The sequence below is a fragment of the Morus notabilis genome, unplaced genomic scaffold, assembly GCF_000414095.1.
Source record: "Morus notabilis unplaced genomic scaffold, ASM41409v2 Scaffold552, whole genome shotgun sequence".
Classification (NCBI taxonomy): domain Eukaryota; kingdom Viridiplantae; phylum Streptophyta; class Magnoliopsida; order Rosales; family Moraceae; genus Morus; species Morus notabilis.
In genome coordinates this window covers 299,288-313,237 of record NW_010384344.1, presented here as the reverse complement: position 1 = coordinate 313,237, position 13,950 = coordinate 299,288, and the positions used below count along the sequence as shown (strand labels likewise).

Below are 13,950 nucleotides of genomic sequence, written 5' to 3'. Positions count from 1 at the left end.
TATTAAGGTTGTACATAATCCTAATGCACAGTTCACTTCAAAAACTACTCTTAGGAAAGATTTATTAAAATTATTTAAAAAAGAAAAAGAAGCATTAATAAACGTTTTACACTCGACTAGCGGGTGCGTTGCGTTAACGGTAGATATTTAGTCTGCCGTTGCCAATAAAGATTATTTATTTGTAACCGGACATTACTTTAATGGATTTGATTTATATAAGAGAATATTATGTTTTAAATGTGTTCTAGGATCACATAGCGCGGATTTAATAAATAACACAATTTTAAACGTAATTGATGAATTTAGATTAAGAGATAAAATAATGGCTATAACATTAGATAATGCTAGTGCCAATACAAAAGTAATTGAATTCTTTGAAAATGATTTAAGTCTATTCGGTGACGATACTATTTTCCACCAACGTGGTGCATGTCACATAATCAATTTAATAGTTAAATCCGGTTTAAAAGAAATGGGTAATCACATTAAAAGAATTAGAGATAGTCTTGCATGGATTCAAGATAATAACCAAAGACAAGAAGATTGGTTTAGGTTCTTACAAACATTAAATATACCTCCTAGAGCATTAGCGTTAGATATGCCTATAAGATGGAACTTAATTTATATTATGCTTCAACAATGCATCCCCTATAAGGATGCTATAACAAACTATATGTGTGCAAAATTAGGAGTAGGACATATAGACGCATTTGATTGGTAAATTGCCGAAGTTTTGTAACAATTTTTAGGTAGGTTTCGTGAAGTTATTCTAAAATTTAGTGGAACATACTACCTAACATCACCTTTAGCTTTAGGAAAACTTTTAAGAATTAGTATTTTATTTAACGATTATAGGGAGGACCCAATCTTAGGAGTTCTTATTCATTCTATGGAAAAGAAGTTTAAAAAATATTGGTCTAAGTTGCCTTTGTTATATGGTTTAGGCACAAATTTTGATCCTAGATTAAAATTAGACGGATTAGAAAGTGGTTTAGAAAACTTAGGTGAATTTTTAGGCATTACTTGTACGGACTAATTTTCAATAATAAAGGCGAAAATATATGACATCTATAGTAAATATGATATTAGGTTTAGAAGCACAAACTATAGAGTACAGGAACCGCAACAACAAGATGAAAACCCGCATTCATTCTTGAATGTTTTCGGGTTAAAGAAGAATAAGAAGACAACTCAAACAGAAGCTCAGAGTGGAAGTGGATCTTCATCAACAAGTGACAGTGGCGGCGGCGGCAGCTTCAACGAGCTTATGGCGTACCTCAGTGAAGGTTTAGTAGTCAACAGTTTGCAAAGGGACATTGTTGAAGCCTTAGTCTGCATTAAGGATTGGGATCAGGACAATCAACGTCTACCGGATACAATTTTGCCGGCAATCCAAGAATGGATCGACGAATTTAATCGATTAACATTTAATTTTAAAGACGATCCTTCAGCTTCAAATTAAATTGTAAATTTGTAATTTGTAAATATGTATTTACTTTTGACATTGTATTTGTAATTGTATAACTTTGTAAGTTTGTAAAATTTATAATTCGTCACAAAATGATTGCACTCTTTTTTCCTTGCCAAGTTTTTTTCCCAATTGGGTTTTTTTTTTTTGTAAGGTTTTTAACGAGGCAATCATGAATTACAAATTTAAAAACTAATAAAGAAATAATTTTTTTATATAGTTCGTGTGTTTATTTTAAATTTCAAATTGTAATATATATATATATATCAAAATTTTACACAAAATAACTTAATATTAAAAAAATTTCAAAAATTTGGGCTACTCAGGCGGGCTCGGGCGGCCTAATACAAGCCTGCGGCCCATTCAAGGTAATTTTCGGGCTCAGGCGGGCGGCCCGAATTTTTCGGGCGGGTCGGGCTCGGGTTCGGGCTCGGGCAAAAACTCAGTATTTTCGGGCGGTCGCAGGCGGCCCATCCAAAGTTCCAGCACTAGTTTCACTAGAGTAAAAAAGGACAAACAATTAGTTAAATATATGTAACATAAAATCTATAGAGGATTGTAAGAAAATAACTTGAGTAAGGACATATTTGCAAAAAAAAAAAAAAAAAAAAAAAATTTAACAACATTGATTTGAAAATATACTTGAGAAAAGGTCAAAAATTGAAAAGAAATATAAATAAAGAATAAACATAATAATAAAAATAATATTTGAGGACCTAAGAACAAAAATTAAAAAAAAATGAAATTACCAAAATAACAACAAAAAAGGCGACAAAACGGGAACAAACGAGCGGCACACGTCACTTGCATAGGCTAAGCGGATCACCGCTTTTATACAAGTAGATAGATAGGTAGATATTGGTAGATTAGTTGCTTATATCTTATTTTGTATTTATCTTATTTTATCTAATTTTATAAAAAAATTAATGGATTAGCATAAAATAAAATAATAAATAAATAACTTCTATTTGCGTAGCGTTACTCTGTCAACTAGTAAGGGAACAAATCAAAAAATTACAATAGTTTATAGGACTGTAAAAAAAACCGTGAAACCGAATGCCACCGTTCAACAAACCGACTGCTCAAAAACTGAAAAAAATAGTGCCACATGGAACCGAAGACAGTCGGTTCGGTTAACCGATCGAACTGCCTCAACGACGGTTCGGTTTCGGTTATGCCAGTAAGGTTCGGTTTAAAACCGAACTGACTGAAATTTTTTTTCCTGAAATCATTTTTTTCAAGGCCCAGCCCAGTGAGTCTGTCGTTTTTTCCCTGCTATTATCGTTTTTTTGAAAAGCATACTAGTAAAAGCATGCTTATTGTTTACTATGGGAAAATATGTGTAGTCTAAATGATTGGCTAATTTAGGGTGTGCCTTCATATTCTAGATAACATGATATCTGGCTATCTGCAACACTTGAGCCTTGTTTGGAAGGAGGAAGGTTATGCCGTTATGGATGAAATAATTAGTAGAAGGATTTTAAGGTTTATGGCAATGTGGTGGAGGGATTAAATTGGGGAATTGATTGGTGGGGGATTCAAAATCCTTGCAGAACTCCAGTTTTAATCATTCCAAAGTTGGAATGGTTGCAGGAGGGGATCTATGTCAATTACAATAAGAGAAAAAGTCCTCTTTTTTTTCCCACCTAGGTTATATATACCTTTATATCCTTTCTAGGATCTTTTCTTCTTACCAGAAACAGCCTTAAAGTAGTTAATGAAGTCTTTTCGATTTTTTTTTTCTTTTCTTGTTTTCATTTACTAGTAAAGATTTGCATAAAAGAAAAAGTTTACATACAAATTTGTTTTCAGATTTTCTGGTCAAAAAATGCAACTAAAGATGTTAGTAACCCGATGATTTACTGATGGCTACTTTTCTAATTACCAAAATTGAAAACTGACCGAAAACTGAAGTTCGGTTAACCGACCGACTACTCCATTATGCAGTTCGGTTTCGGTGCATGGTTTTAAAAAACTGACATAGTCAGTTTGGCCACCGAACCGACTAAAATGGATAGTTTTTAACCGACGAACAACCCTAAGTTTGATTATTATTGCTGGTGGCCCGTGAATTTTAGCTTGTTCATTTGCACTCAAAACTTAAAAAAATTGAACTCAAATTATAACTTTATTTAAGTTCATGTTCTTTTGTAAAATTTGAGTTTGAACATGAATTTTAACTTGAGTTTAAGGCTAAAATCTGAGTTCAAGTTCCCCCTTTAACTCAAGTTTCTAAAACTTAAACTCAAGTTAATTAACAATATTTTTTTCTATTCTTAACGCTATAACTTTTTCGTTTTAATTCCGATTGAGATGATTTTTTTCTATGCGTTCACAATGAAGAGACGAATAAAACCTCATCCATATACCCTATTAAAATTTTTCATCACTATTGAGTTTTTATTAAAATACTATTTAAATACAAATTCAAGTTTTGACCCACCCAAACACAAACTCAAATAAATTCTCAATTCAAACCATAACTCAAAATGTGCACATCCAAACATGAACTCAAATTAGAGTCCTGAACGCTCCGTTCATTTCACCGATTTGAGTTTATATTAAATACACCTTAACTCAAATCAAGATATGAATTCAAGTAACTTTAACTCAAAAAATACAAATGAACAAGCCCAGGGTTATTCTCAATTTACCTCTAGAATCTTAAAAATCTCACCTTATCCCTTAAACTTTAAATTGTTCATCCTTAACTCTCTATTGTAATTTCTATAAAAAACAGATAGAAAAAAGATATGTATACGGTCATGTGTTTTTTAAGATTAATATTATATAAAAGGGCTCTAAAATTAAAGAAATGTAATTTGAAAGTGGAAATTAATTAACAATTTACTTATTGAATTATCGCTCATATAGTTCTTGTGGGATGTAAACTTCATAATAGAAGATCTAATTGGCAGTAAGAATGATTTAAGGTTCACAACGAGTTAAAATACTTTATGATTTTAAATTTGGGATCTTATAAATTTAGGCATCGTTTATTTTACCGATTTGAGTTTCTAGTTTTAGATTTCTACCGTTAAAAGCTCTCAGAAAATATCATTATAACTTTTTCTGTTACAATTAAAAACTCTCAGAAAATGTCACATATCAGCTCAAATTGAAAATTCAAATTTGTGAAGCGAACGATGCTTTAGAATCCTAAGAATTTTTCTGACCTGTCACTGTGTCAAGATGGATTTGGACCGACCCACGGGTCCCGGCCCATTGTTGCAAGGCCTACACAGTGTGGAAGGTAGAGGTACTCCAATCCGTTTAGGCTCCTTTTGGCCGTCTCCCATGGCTGCCTTCCCGGCGTCGTCAGTCTCGCAGCAGCTGGAACTCCCTCCATCTCGTTTCCGAAGCCTCTTACGTATCCCCACCATTTCTCTCTTCGCTTCTCCTTCTTCGTCTTCTCACACTCGTTTACCACCTCTTCGCTGTAGCAGCATCTGCAGCGACAACAACCTCAGGATCTCCGATCGCTGCCATCTTGAACTGCCATCTCAGACGAACTCCGATCCTTCCGCGTCCAATCTGGTTCGGTTCGCCGCTTCCGCCGTCCTCTTTCTCGGCCTCGGCTTTGCCCTCGGAGCTCGCGCCTGCTCCGCCCAATTTCCGCCTCCTATTCAAGAGGAGCATATATCTGGAGGTGCTCATTCTAATTTCTCTTTCTTTTTGGTTTTATTAAATGGAACATATTTGACGCTTTTTTCAAGTTTAGAGAAAAGTAGAGTTCAGAATTAGTAGAAACGGTAGAAGGAGATGATTGCAAAATTTATCTTCTTTATCATTGTTGCTGAAAATCGAATTTTTTTTTTTTTCGTATGTTCTTAGGTTGGTTATTACAAATAATTGGGAATGAATTTGGTGTTTAAAACAAACACAAGCAAAACAGTCATTTTGTGCCAAGTGTTAACGGATTTATCCCAGAAAAGGTTTTCTCATGATGCTTCGTTGATGATATCACTGTAACTGTGCATTTTACGGAACAGATGATCAAGACGAAACAAAACTTGACATTGCTGAAAATTTAGAAGATAAAAAGTTGGAAGAAGAATTCAAGGCTTGGAAATCCAAAACATATGCTCTGACTGTGCCTTTGAGAGTTGTTGCTCTACGTGGCTCTGTACCTCCTTCATGGGTTAAGGTAGAGACTAGAGATCTTTATGTATATATCATGCGAACTATTATGGTACGAACTATTGTTTTCAATGGTCGAATTTGTGAGTGTTCACGTTGAAATTTCAACGTGCGACACAAAATTGTTCTAATTAGACTGTTGAAAATCTAGCGGTTAAAACAACAATTCCTACCAATAGAGTAAAATAGCCGTTTCGATCATAAAATTTCCCATATTTCATATATATATATATATATATATATAGTGTTTTAAACATTTTTATTAAATACCTCTTATTTTAATCTAACTAGGATTTCTTTTTGAAGCTTGTTCCTTTCTTTTCAAGTAAAGAAATTTCGGTTGCAATTAGTCCCTTGCATGACTGAAGTTGATTTTGTTGTTGTTGTTGTTGTTATTCTTCTATTGGTGAGCTTCCTGTTTATGTAAAAATGCATATATCTTATCATTTAAAATTCTTCTTGTCATTAAGGACTTTATGCGATCTCAAGGAAGGAGATTAAAGTTTCAATTGAAGTCTCAAGGAAGTCTCAAGGGCATCTTTTCCGATCTCTCAGTGCCCTTCAACAAAGGCAATGTTGGGCCTTCATCTGTTGTGGCAGCTGATATGATTAGTGTTGGTGACTCCTGGCTCAGTTATGCTATTAAGAAGGCTATGATTCAGTCAATAGAAGGGGCGGAGAATCAAGACTGGTTTAAAGCCTTGAGTTCCAGTTGGAAAGTAAGAAAAAAATGATTTTCTTATGTTTTCCTGTTCCTGTGTAGCGTGTTCAATTGAGTAATTTGCTGATTCCTGAATGATGGTATCCATGCTTATTTTATATTTATTTCCTTTATATGGAATGTGTTGAAACAACAAGCCCAATACTCTTGGGACTACTTGGATGTTTATTTTTAGTTTAGTAATTTTTTTTAAAAGTGGAATGTGATTCATAAAATTGAACTCAATTGTAGCCTTTTATGGTATATATAATTATGGACATTACAGTACTTCTTTTGTAGTTCAGGTTTTTTCTTTTTTTGTCAAGTATTTGTTAGCGCTTACATATTTTCTTCTGGAGGTTTCTTTGTTAACCTGGAAGAGTTCATATGCATATGCAAGGTTGTTACCATCATTATGCATTTACGTCCTTTAAAATGATGCTTGGTAGTGTTCTGTTATTGCTAGGAACAATCTTAATGCCTGATGGTTGATGGCTGATGCATACAATCTTATTACTAGAATTTTTTCTTTAAGTAAAATTCTCTTTGATTCTTTTCAAAAAAAGAAAAAAAAAAAAGAAAAAAAGCCTGATGGCTGATGCATATTATTTTTCATCTCTTATCACTTACTAAAGAGAGAGAAAAGAAAACGAAGAAAAACAGTAACATTATTTTAACTGAAGCAATATGGCCCTCTTGTAGGTGACATCTTCTATTAATGTTCAAAAGCACGCTTGTCGTTACTTTTAGAAATTATAAAGCTTTGTTCATGTTTCCATTTACGGGAGGCTATAAAAAACTCTCTCACTAGTTAGATGAGTTTGAATGAAGGTGAACAATGAGACACTTATGCAAGCAGGGACTGATGAGTCTTGCAAGCTTTGGCTTATAGTTTCTTATTGGAAAAAAAAAGGCTTTGGCTTATAGACTGGACTATGAAATGTTGTCATCAGTATCCTTTCATTCAAGAATTTCCTATTTTTAAACTTTTACTAAAAGAACCTCAGGTGTATCTACGCAGGAACAGGGAGGGGGATATAGACCCTGATGGCAAAATATGGGCTGCTCCCTATCGGTGGGGTTGCATGGTGATAGCATACAAGAAAAGTAAATTTCAAAAGCATAACCTGGCTCCTATACAGGTAACTTGTCTCAAAAATCATTCGCTGATGTTATACTCTTCAATAACAACAAATATGAATTTATTTTTCGCTTCTTTAATGGGTATATATTACTAATGATTCCACAGGATGCAAGTTGAAAACGTAAAACTTAAAAACAAACTACAAATATAAAACTAAGAAAAGAAATGGAAGCGGCTTTCATGATCAGTTGAACTAATTATATGTTGTGTTTAAATTTGTAGATTTAGAGGAAAGGATTTGGATTTTTATTCTGGTTTCAACTTTCAATTTCTTAATTTCTATTTTAGTAACAGACATAATCTAAAAATGAGCTTTAACAATACCTATAAGGCCAATTTCAATACCTACAAGGCCAATTTCAGTTGGAAAATTTGAAGAAGACATGGTCCCTTTTCTTTTTAATGAAAATATACTTTGTTTGGGTTCAAGATTGGTATTTCTAGTTTATGAGTGGAAAAATGTAACTAATTTAGAGTAGTGTAGGTTAAGAAAATATAAATAAGCTAAGCTAGCTGCTAAAATAACTTATTAAATTGCAAAATTGATTATTAGAAAAATACAGAAAAGAAAATAGCTTAACTGGTACAGAACTGATAACTGTAAGGACATTAAATGACTGAAATGTAAATATTGTAAAGTTAGTTGCAAGAAATTAAATTGACGGAAATATAATTACTGTAAAGTTAGTTGTGAGAAATTAAATGATTGAAATGTAAGTATTGTATAGTTAGTTGCAAGAAATTAAATGACTGAAATGTAAATACAGTAAAGTTAGTTGCAAGATATTAAATTGACTGAAATGTAAATAGTGAAAATTTAGAGTGCTAGAAAAAAAAAAGAAAAGATTACCTTAGCGGTTGCGATGTGGTCGGTTGCATGAAACGACTCCTATTATCAAATAATACCTTCACAAGGATCTTAATAACAAGAAGACAGGGAGGTTAATATAAGTATTTAAAATATAATGCAAGAAATATAATTATGATTCGTTTTGGGGTCGTAGCTCAGTATGTCAAAATCTTCATGTAGTGACAATTCAATGAGGTTTGATATGCTGGATGCATGAACGTAAGGAATGGCTTATGCATGAGATTTATGCATGTTGTATATGTGACTTTTTTTTCATCTTTCTTTAAAAAAAAAAAAAAAAAAAAAAAAAAAAAAACTCTTGTGTTTTCCTCTCCCTATCCCGTTTCTCTCAACCACCTTAGTATTTAGAGTTGTGGTTTAAAGCTTTAGAAGAAACAAAGGTATCTGTGTGGTGTTATCATGAAAGCAATGTCAAAAGTTATCTTTTTACCATAGATAGTTCCCCTACTCTGCATATAAGATTCAAAATCTTGACAAGTGTTACAACAACAACAACAACAATAATAAGAATAATAATAACAGTAAAAGTATTGTTTTATCTTATAATTAATCTTTTAAAAATTAGTGATTAGTGATTACTAATAATAATAATGATGATCCTAAAATATTAAGTCTCTTGAGCTATAGTGAACGTGGCCATTCACTAGAGCTCATTATTATCTTTATTGTTATATATTATTATTAGCAATTTATAAATAAACAAGAAGGGAAAAATGGTATCATTCTTGTGTTTTCTTTTCCTTGCTGATAAAAAATAAGAGTTCTTCACTACTAACACCTTATGACTCGAACTTAAAGTTTCTCCAGCCCCAGGGGTCTACAAGACTTCTACATTTTAAGAGCACGTCTTCTACATGATCTTCTAAGATGTTAAAATGCTACTGCAGGATTGGAAAGATCTATGGCGACCTGAACTTGCAGGGAAAATTTCGATGGTTGGTTCTCCTAGAGAGGTTGTTGGTGCAGTTTTGAAATATATGGGAGCATCATATAACATAAGCGACATCGATTCACAAGTGGATGGTGGGAGAGACGCTGTCCAGAGAAACCTCAACTTACTTGCGAATCAGGTTGAGATTATATTTAAATACTTGCTTATGCACTTGATATGTGCCTTTATGGGCCTAAATGCAGTTGTTTAATGCATCACTTAATAATTCGTTTGCCACATAGCGACTCCACTATGGGGTGTGCACAATTTGTGTTCAACTATTTTCTCCCATTCTTTTTATGCTCTCTCCTAATTTGATGAGAAATCACCCTTTTTTTTCCTAATTTTAACATCACCATACACTCCTTGAGTTAGAGATAAGAACAGAAAGGGAACAGATTTCAGTTTGAAAAAGTTGACGTAAAATTGTTATTTGTTGAGTTCTTAAATATTTTCTTGTATTTTCCTTATTATAATTAGAAACTATCAGTTGAAAGTTGGTCAACATCTTACAAAGGATTTAATCATTTAGAGAGGAGAGAAACCTATAGTTTTGGGCTTAAAAAGGGTTTTGAGAGTTTGAGTTCTTGTATCCAGTTGAGTTTTGTCTTTCCCACTGAAAGCCTGGAAAGTAGCCTTCATATTCTTATTCAGTTTATGCTTGAAATTTAGATATTCATTTTTCACTTGTTATGAGTTTTAGATTTATTTGGTCGTTATTTTGTCAAAAGCTCATTAACAACAATTCCTTGCATAATCGTGATTAGTTAGAAAAAGAAGAATGGTCTTTGCAAAATGATCCGAGGATTTTCTATTCCATTTGTAGTATTTCATCTCTATGGACATAAAATTTATTTCAGGTCCGATTATTTGACAACACGCACTATCTAAAAGCATTTGGAGTTGGAGATGTTTGGGTGGCTGTTGGGTGGAGCAGTGATGTGCTTCCTATTGCCAAGCGAACGTCTAATGTTGCGGTAGTTGTTCCAAAGTCCGGAGCTAGCCTATGGGCAGATCTATGGGTATGTCCTACACATCATTCTCGTCAGCTGACAGTTCATTTTCCCCCCCTAAATCTTTATATGAGAATTGCAAAGTTTTCGTATCTACTGGTTGGGTTCTGTTTTGAACCGTCAAAGCTGTATGAAGTTCTGTCACTTTTGCATAATTTATCATTTTGATGGAATTTTCACCCGATCCAATGTTCAAAAATTTGAACAACCAGTAGGGGTAACCCTACCATATAAAGCTCTATCTTTATAATCGTTGATAGAGACGGATCAGTGGTATTGCTGCTAGAATGGAACTATACCGCGTTTGAAATCTCCATCCCCAGCAAAAAAAACAACTTTAAATCATTCAAAAAAAAAAACTGAACATTTTTGTCATGAATTTTATCACATCTTCGTTTATTGTGAACATATATGTTCTTTTCCTAGGCAATCCCTGCTGCTTCACGCCTCAAAACAAACCGAATCGGGGGACGCGTTCGAGGACCATCTCCGCTCATCCATCAGTGGGTGGAATTCTGCTTGCAAGCTGCAAGATCAGTTCCATTTAAGCAAGAGGTAATCCCTGGTGCATCTCCTGCTGCCCTTGAAAGTGCTCCTGTTGAAGAGCCAAATGAGCTAAAAGGAAAACCAAAACTGGACACCAACCTTATTGCTGGGGTACCTCCACCTGATATTTTAGCCAAATGCGAGTTTTTGGAGCCTTTATCTGACTCTACATTGGCAGACTACCAATGGCTAATTTCTAGTATTAAGAAATCTGACCATGGTCTGATCAACAAAATTTGTCGTCAGATCTCATCCTTAATTCAAACATTTCCGCTTAAGCTGAATTTTAAGGCAACTTGATGATTGTAACGGGGGTTTCAACAAAATTTTTCATTTTTATATTTTGAAGTTTACAAAAAAACTATGTCATGTATTTTGAACTGTTGCACATTTATACCTTCAGATTGCATATTTATGATTAACCTATAACTTTTCTCGATCAACTTTCTATTTTGACGGAAAAAAAAAAAAACTGAGATGCCTTTAAAAAAATAAAAGAATTTCAAAAGTTAAAACAAAAACTAAAGGAAAACAGAACTGTTTCCATAGAAAAAGGGGAAAGAAAGATTGAAAGCAATAATAGTAAACTTTCATATACTTTTCTACAACTTACCCCTTCTCCTTTTAAGGAGTGTAACAAGCACACGAGAAGCATAGTGAGATGAGGGAGAGTTTCTCTATTTATAAACGGTTACACATTTCTGTATTGTGAAGTGAGATGAGGTAGAATTTTATTACCTATGTCATTACATATGAAACATAGGCTTATACCAATACTTTCTCGAGGAATATAAATATTTACAGTTTGGATGGTTTTGTTTTAGAAGGCCACGGTGATCTAATAACTGAAGAATACTTTCATTTTTAGATAAAACAATAAAATAATATGCAATTATATATCTACACAAACATACAATAGCAATTTTTTTAAGGAAAAAAAAAAAAAGAGTTTTTTTACAACTCAAAACGCCATCTTGAACACAACCAGGAAATACAATAGCAATTTAAGAACAACAAACCACATACGTTGGCAACATTTTGGGAAATAAATAAAAGAAACGAAAGAAAGCAGACTCATATGCATGCAACAAATTAACACCACGACGTACGTGAGTGCACATATTAATAATATGAAGGGTCGAAATAAAAGGGTTCCGCCTTGTAATGTACAGCAGTACCGCGTCCTTGCTCATCACCATGCAGTGTTTCTACAATAGTGTCGTGACAGTTAATAGGTGCTAGAAGGGCTCCACGACGTCCGGGGTAAACAATGCAGGCAGATGCAGAAGTTCCTCTAACAGCTATCCTACAGTTATCACACTGATCTGGATGCAAGAGAGAAGTTTGTACAGTGTTTAAAGTAATCTCGAAAAACCCGGATGTGTCGGTCACAGCGTCGCTAATGACAGTTCGTTTTTCACCACACGTCAATGCGACGTTTAATCCTGCGGGTAACGACAGTTCGTTTCGAACGACTGGAGGGAAGGGGCAACTTAGAACGCCAGTGACTCTTACTCGGCTTATTCCAGTAATATCTGGGATGATGTTTCGATCAAGAATGTTGTCACCCAACAAGCTGCAATGGACCATAGAGCTTGTGCAAATGATTAGCAAGAAGGAGAGGAACGTTGATCGATACCCCATAATGAAATTTTGTATCAAATAATAATTTTAGATGTGTTTTTTGGAATTCGACTTGAACAAAGGAGTTTTCAAGCTCTTTTTTTTTTTTTTTTTCCCCTTCTTCTTCTTTTCTTTGGGAACAAGACCGCCATTTATAGATTACGAAATATACCGAATTTCTTAGCTATAAGTCTAATATTGTTTAATATCTTAATGATAACTAGCCACAGCTGTCTTCATCATCGAAGTACCCAATTAGTTCATTGCACGTTCTAAACCAGCGAGAGAAGAAATGTGGGAACAAAAACAGAAAACGCTTTGCCATTTCCATTTTTCACATTTTTCGAAGCAAAAAATTGAAAACGGATGTTAAAAACGCGTTTGGTGTAAATTTTTTTAAAAAACAAAAACAAAAACGATTTTGTCGTTTTGTGGAAATCAGAAAACAAAAAAAAGTTGTTTTCATTTTCTCCATTTTCATTTTCTTTTCCTTTTCTCTCCCGTTTTCTCTTCAGCCTCCCCCGTCTAAGTTTTTTTTTTCTACTTCAGCCATTCTTCAGCCCAGATTCTTCAGCCTTCTTTCCGGCCGAGCTCCTCCGTTCTTCTCGCCGGATTCGTTTTCTCCGGTTTCCTTCTCGCCTGACTTGCACCGTTGGGGCTCCTTCGGTTTCCTCCGTTCTTCCCATTCTCATCTCGCCCTCTTCTCACCGAGGTATGCCTCTTCTCAACGAGTTATTCGTTTTCTGATTTGGTTTCCTTCCTGCCTGAGTTGATTGAGTTTTTTTAGCTTATTTTGGAGTTTTTTTAGCTGATTTGGTTGTTTTTTTTATGGGTTTTTTTATATGATTTTGACTTGATATACTCAACTAAATCGGTTGATTTCCGTTTGATTTGGTTAGTATTTTGTCTAATTTTTTTATTATCTGAGTTGCTGAATTTTTTTCCCTTTTTTTTCCCCAGGGAGCCTCCCATTGGGGGCTGAATCAGCCCCTGATGGGGGCTGAATCAGCCCCTGATGGGGGCTGATAATCAGCCCCAATAGGGGCTGAATCAGCCCCTGAGAGGCCCCCGTTGGGGCTGAATCAGCCCTTGGGGGCCTCCCATTGGGGCTGACCTAGGAGGCCCCAATGGGGGCTGATAATCAGCCATGATGGGGGCTGATAATCAGCCCCTCATCAACCCCAATGGGGACTGATAATCAGCCCCAATGGGGGCTGATAATCAGCCCACATCAGCCCCAATGGAGGCTGATAATCAACCCTGATGGGGGCTGATAATCAGCCCCCCATTAGCCCCAATGGGGGCTGATAATCAGCCTTGATGAAGCTAATAATCAGCCCCCATCAGCCCCTATTGGGGCTGATTATCAGCCCCCATCAGGGCTGATAATCAACCCCCATCGGCCCCAACGGGGGCTGATAATCAGCCCCCCATCAGCCCCCATCAGCCCTAATGGGGGCTGATAATCAGCCCTGATGAGGGCTAATAATCAGCCCTCATCAGCCCTAATAGGG

General features: G+C 34.9%; 1 protein-coding gene across 1 annotated transcript; it reads left to right on the top strand.

The window, feature by feature from the left end:
- The first annotated feature begins 4,698 nt into the window (after nucleotides 1-4,698).
- Nucleotides 4,699-11,196, top strand: LOC21405544. Its single transcript, XM_010114711.2, has 7 exons — nucleotides 4,699-5,117; nucleotides 5,461-5,615; nucleotides 6,079-6,327; nucleotides 7,316-7,450; nucleotides 9,211-9,393; nucleotides 10,115-10,276; nucleotides 10,694-11,196. The coding sequence occupies exons 1-7, from the start codon at nucleotides 4,766-4,768 to the stop codon at nucleotides 11,111-11,113; spliced, it is 1,656 nt and encodes a 551-aa protein (XP_010113013.2). The 5' UTR covers nucleotides 4,699-4,765; the 3' UTR covers nucleotides 11,114-11,196.
- The last annotated feature ends 2,754 nt before the right edge of the window (nucleotides 11,197-13,950 follow it).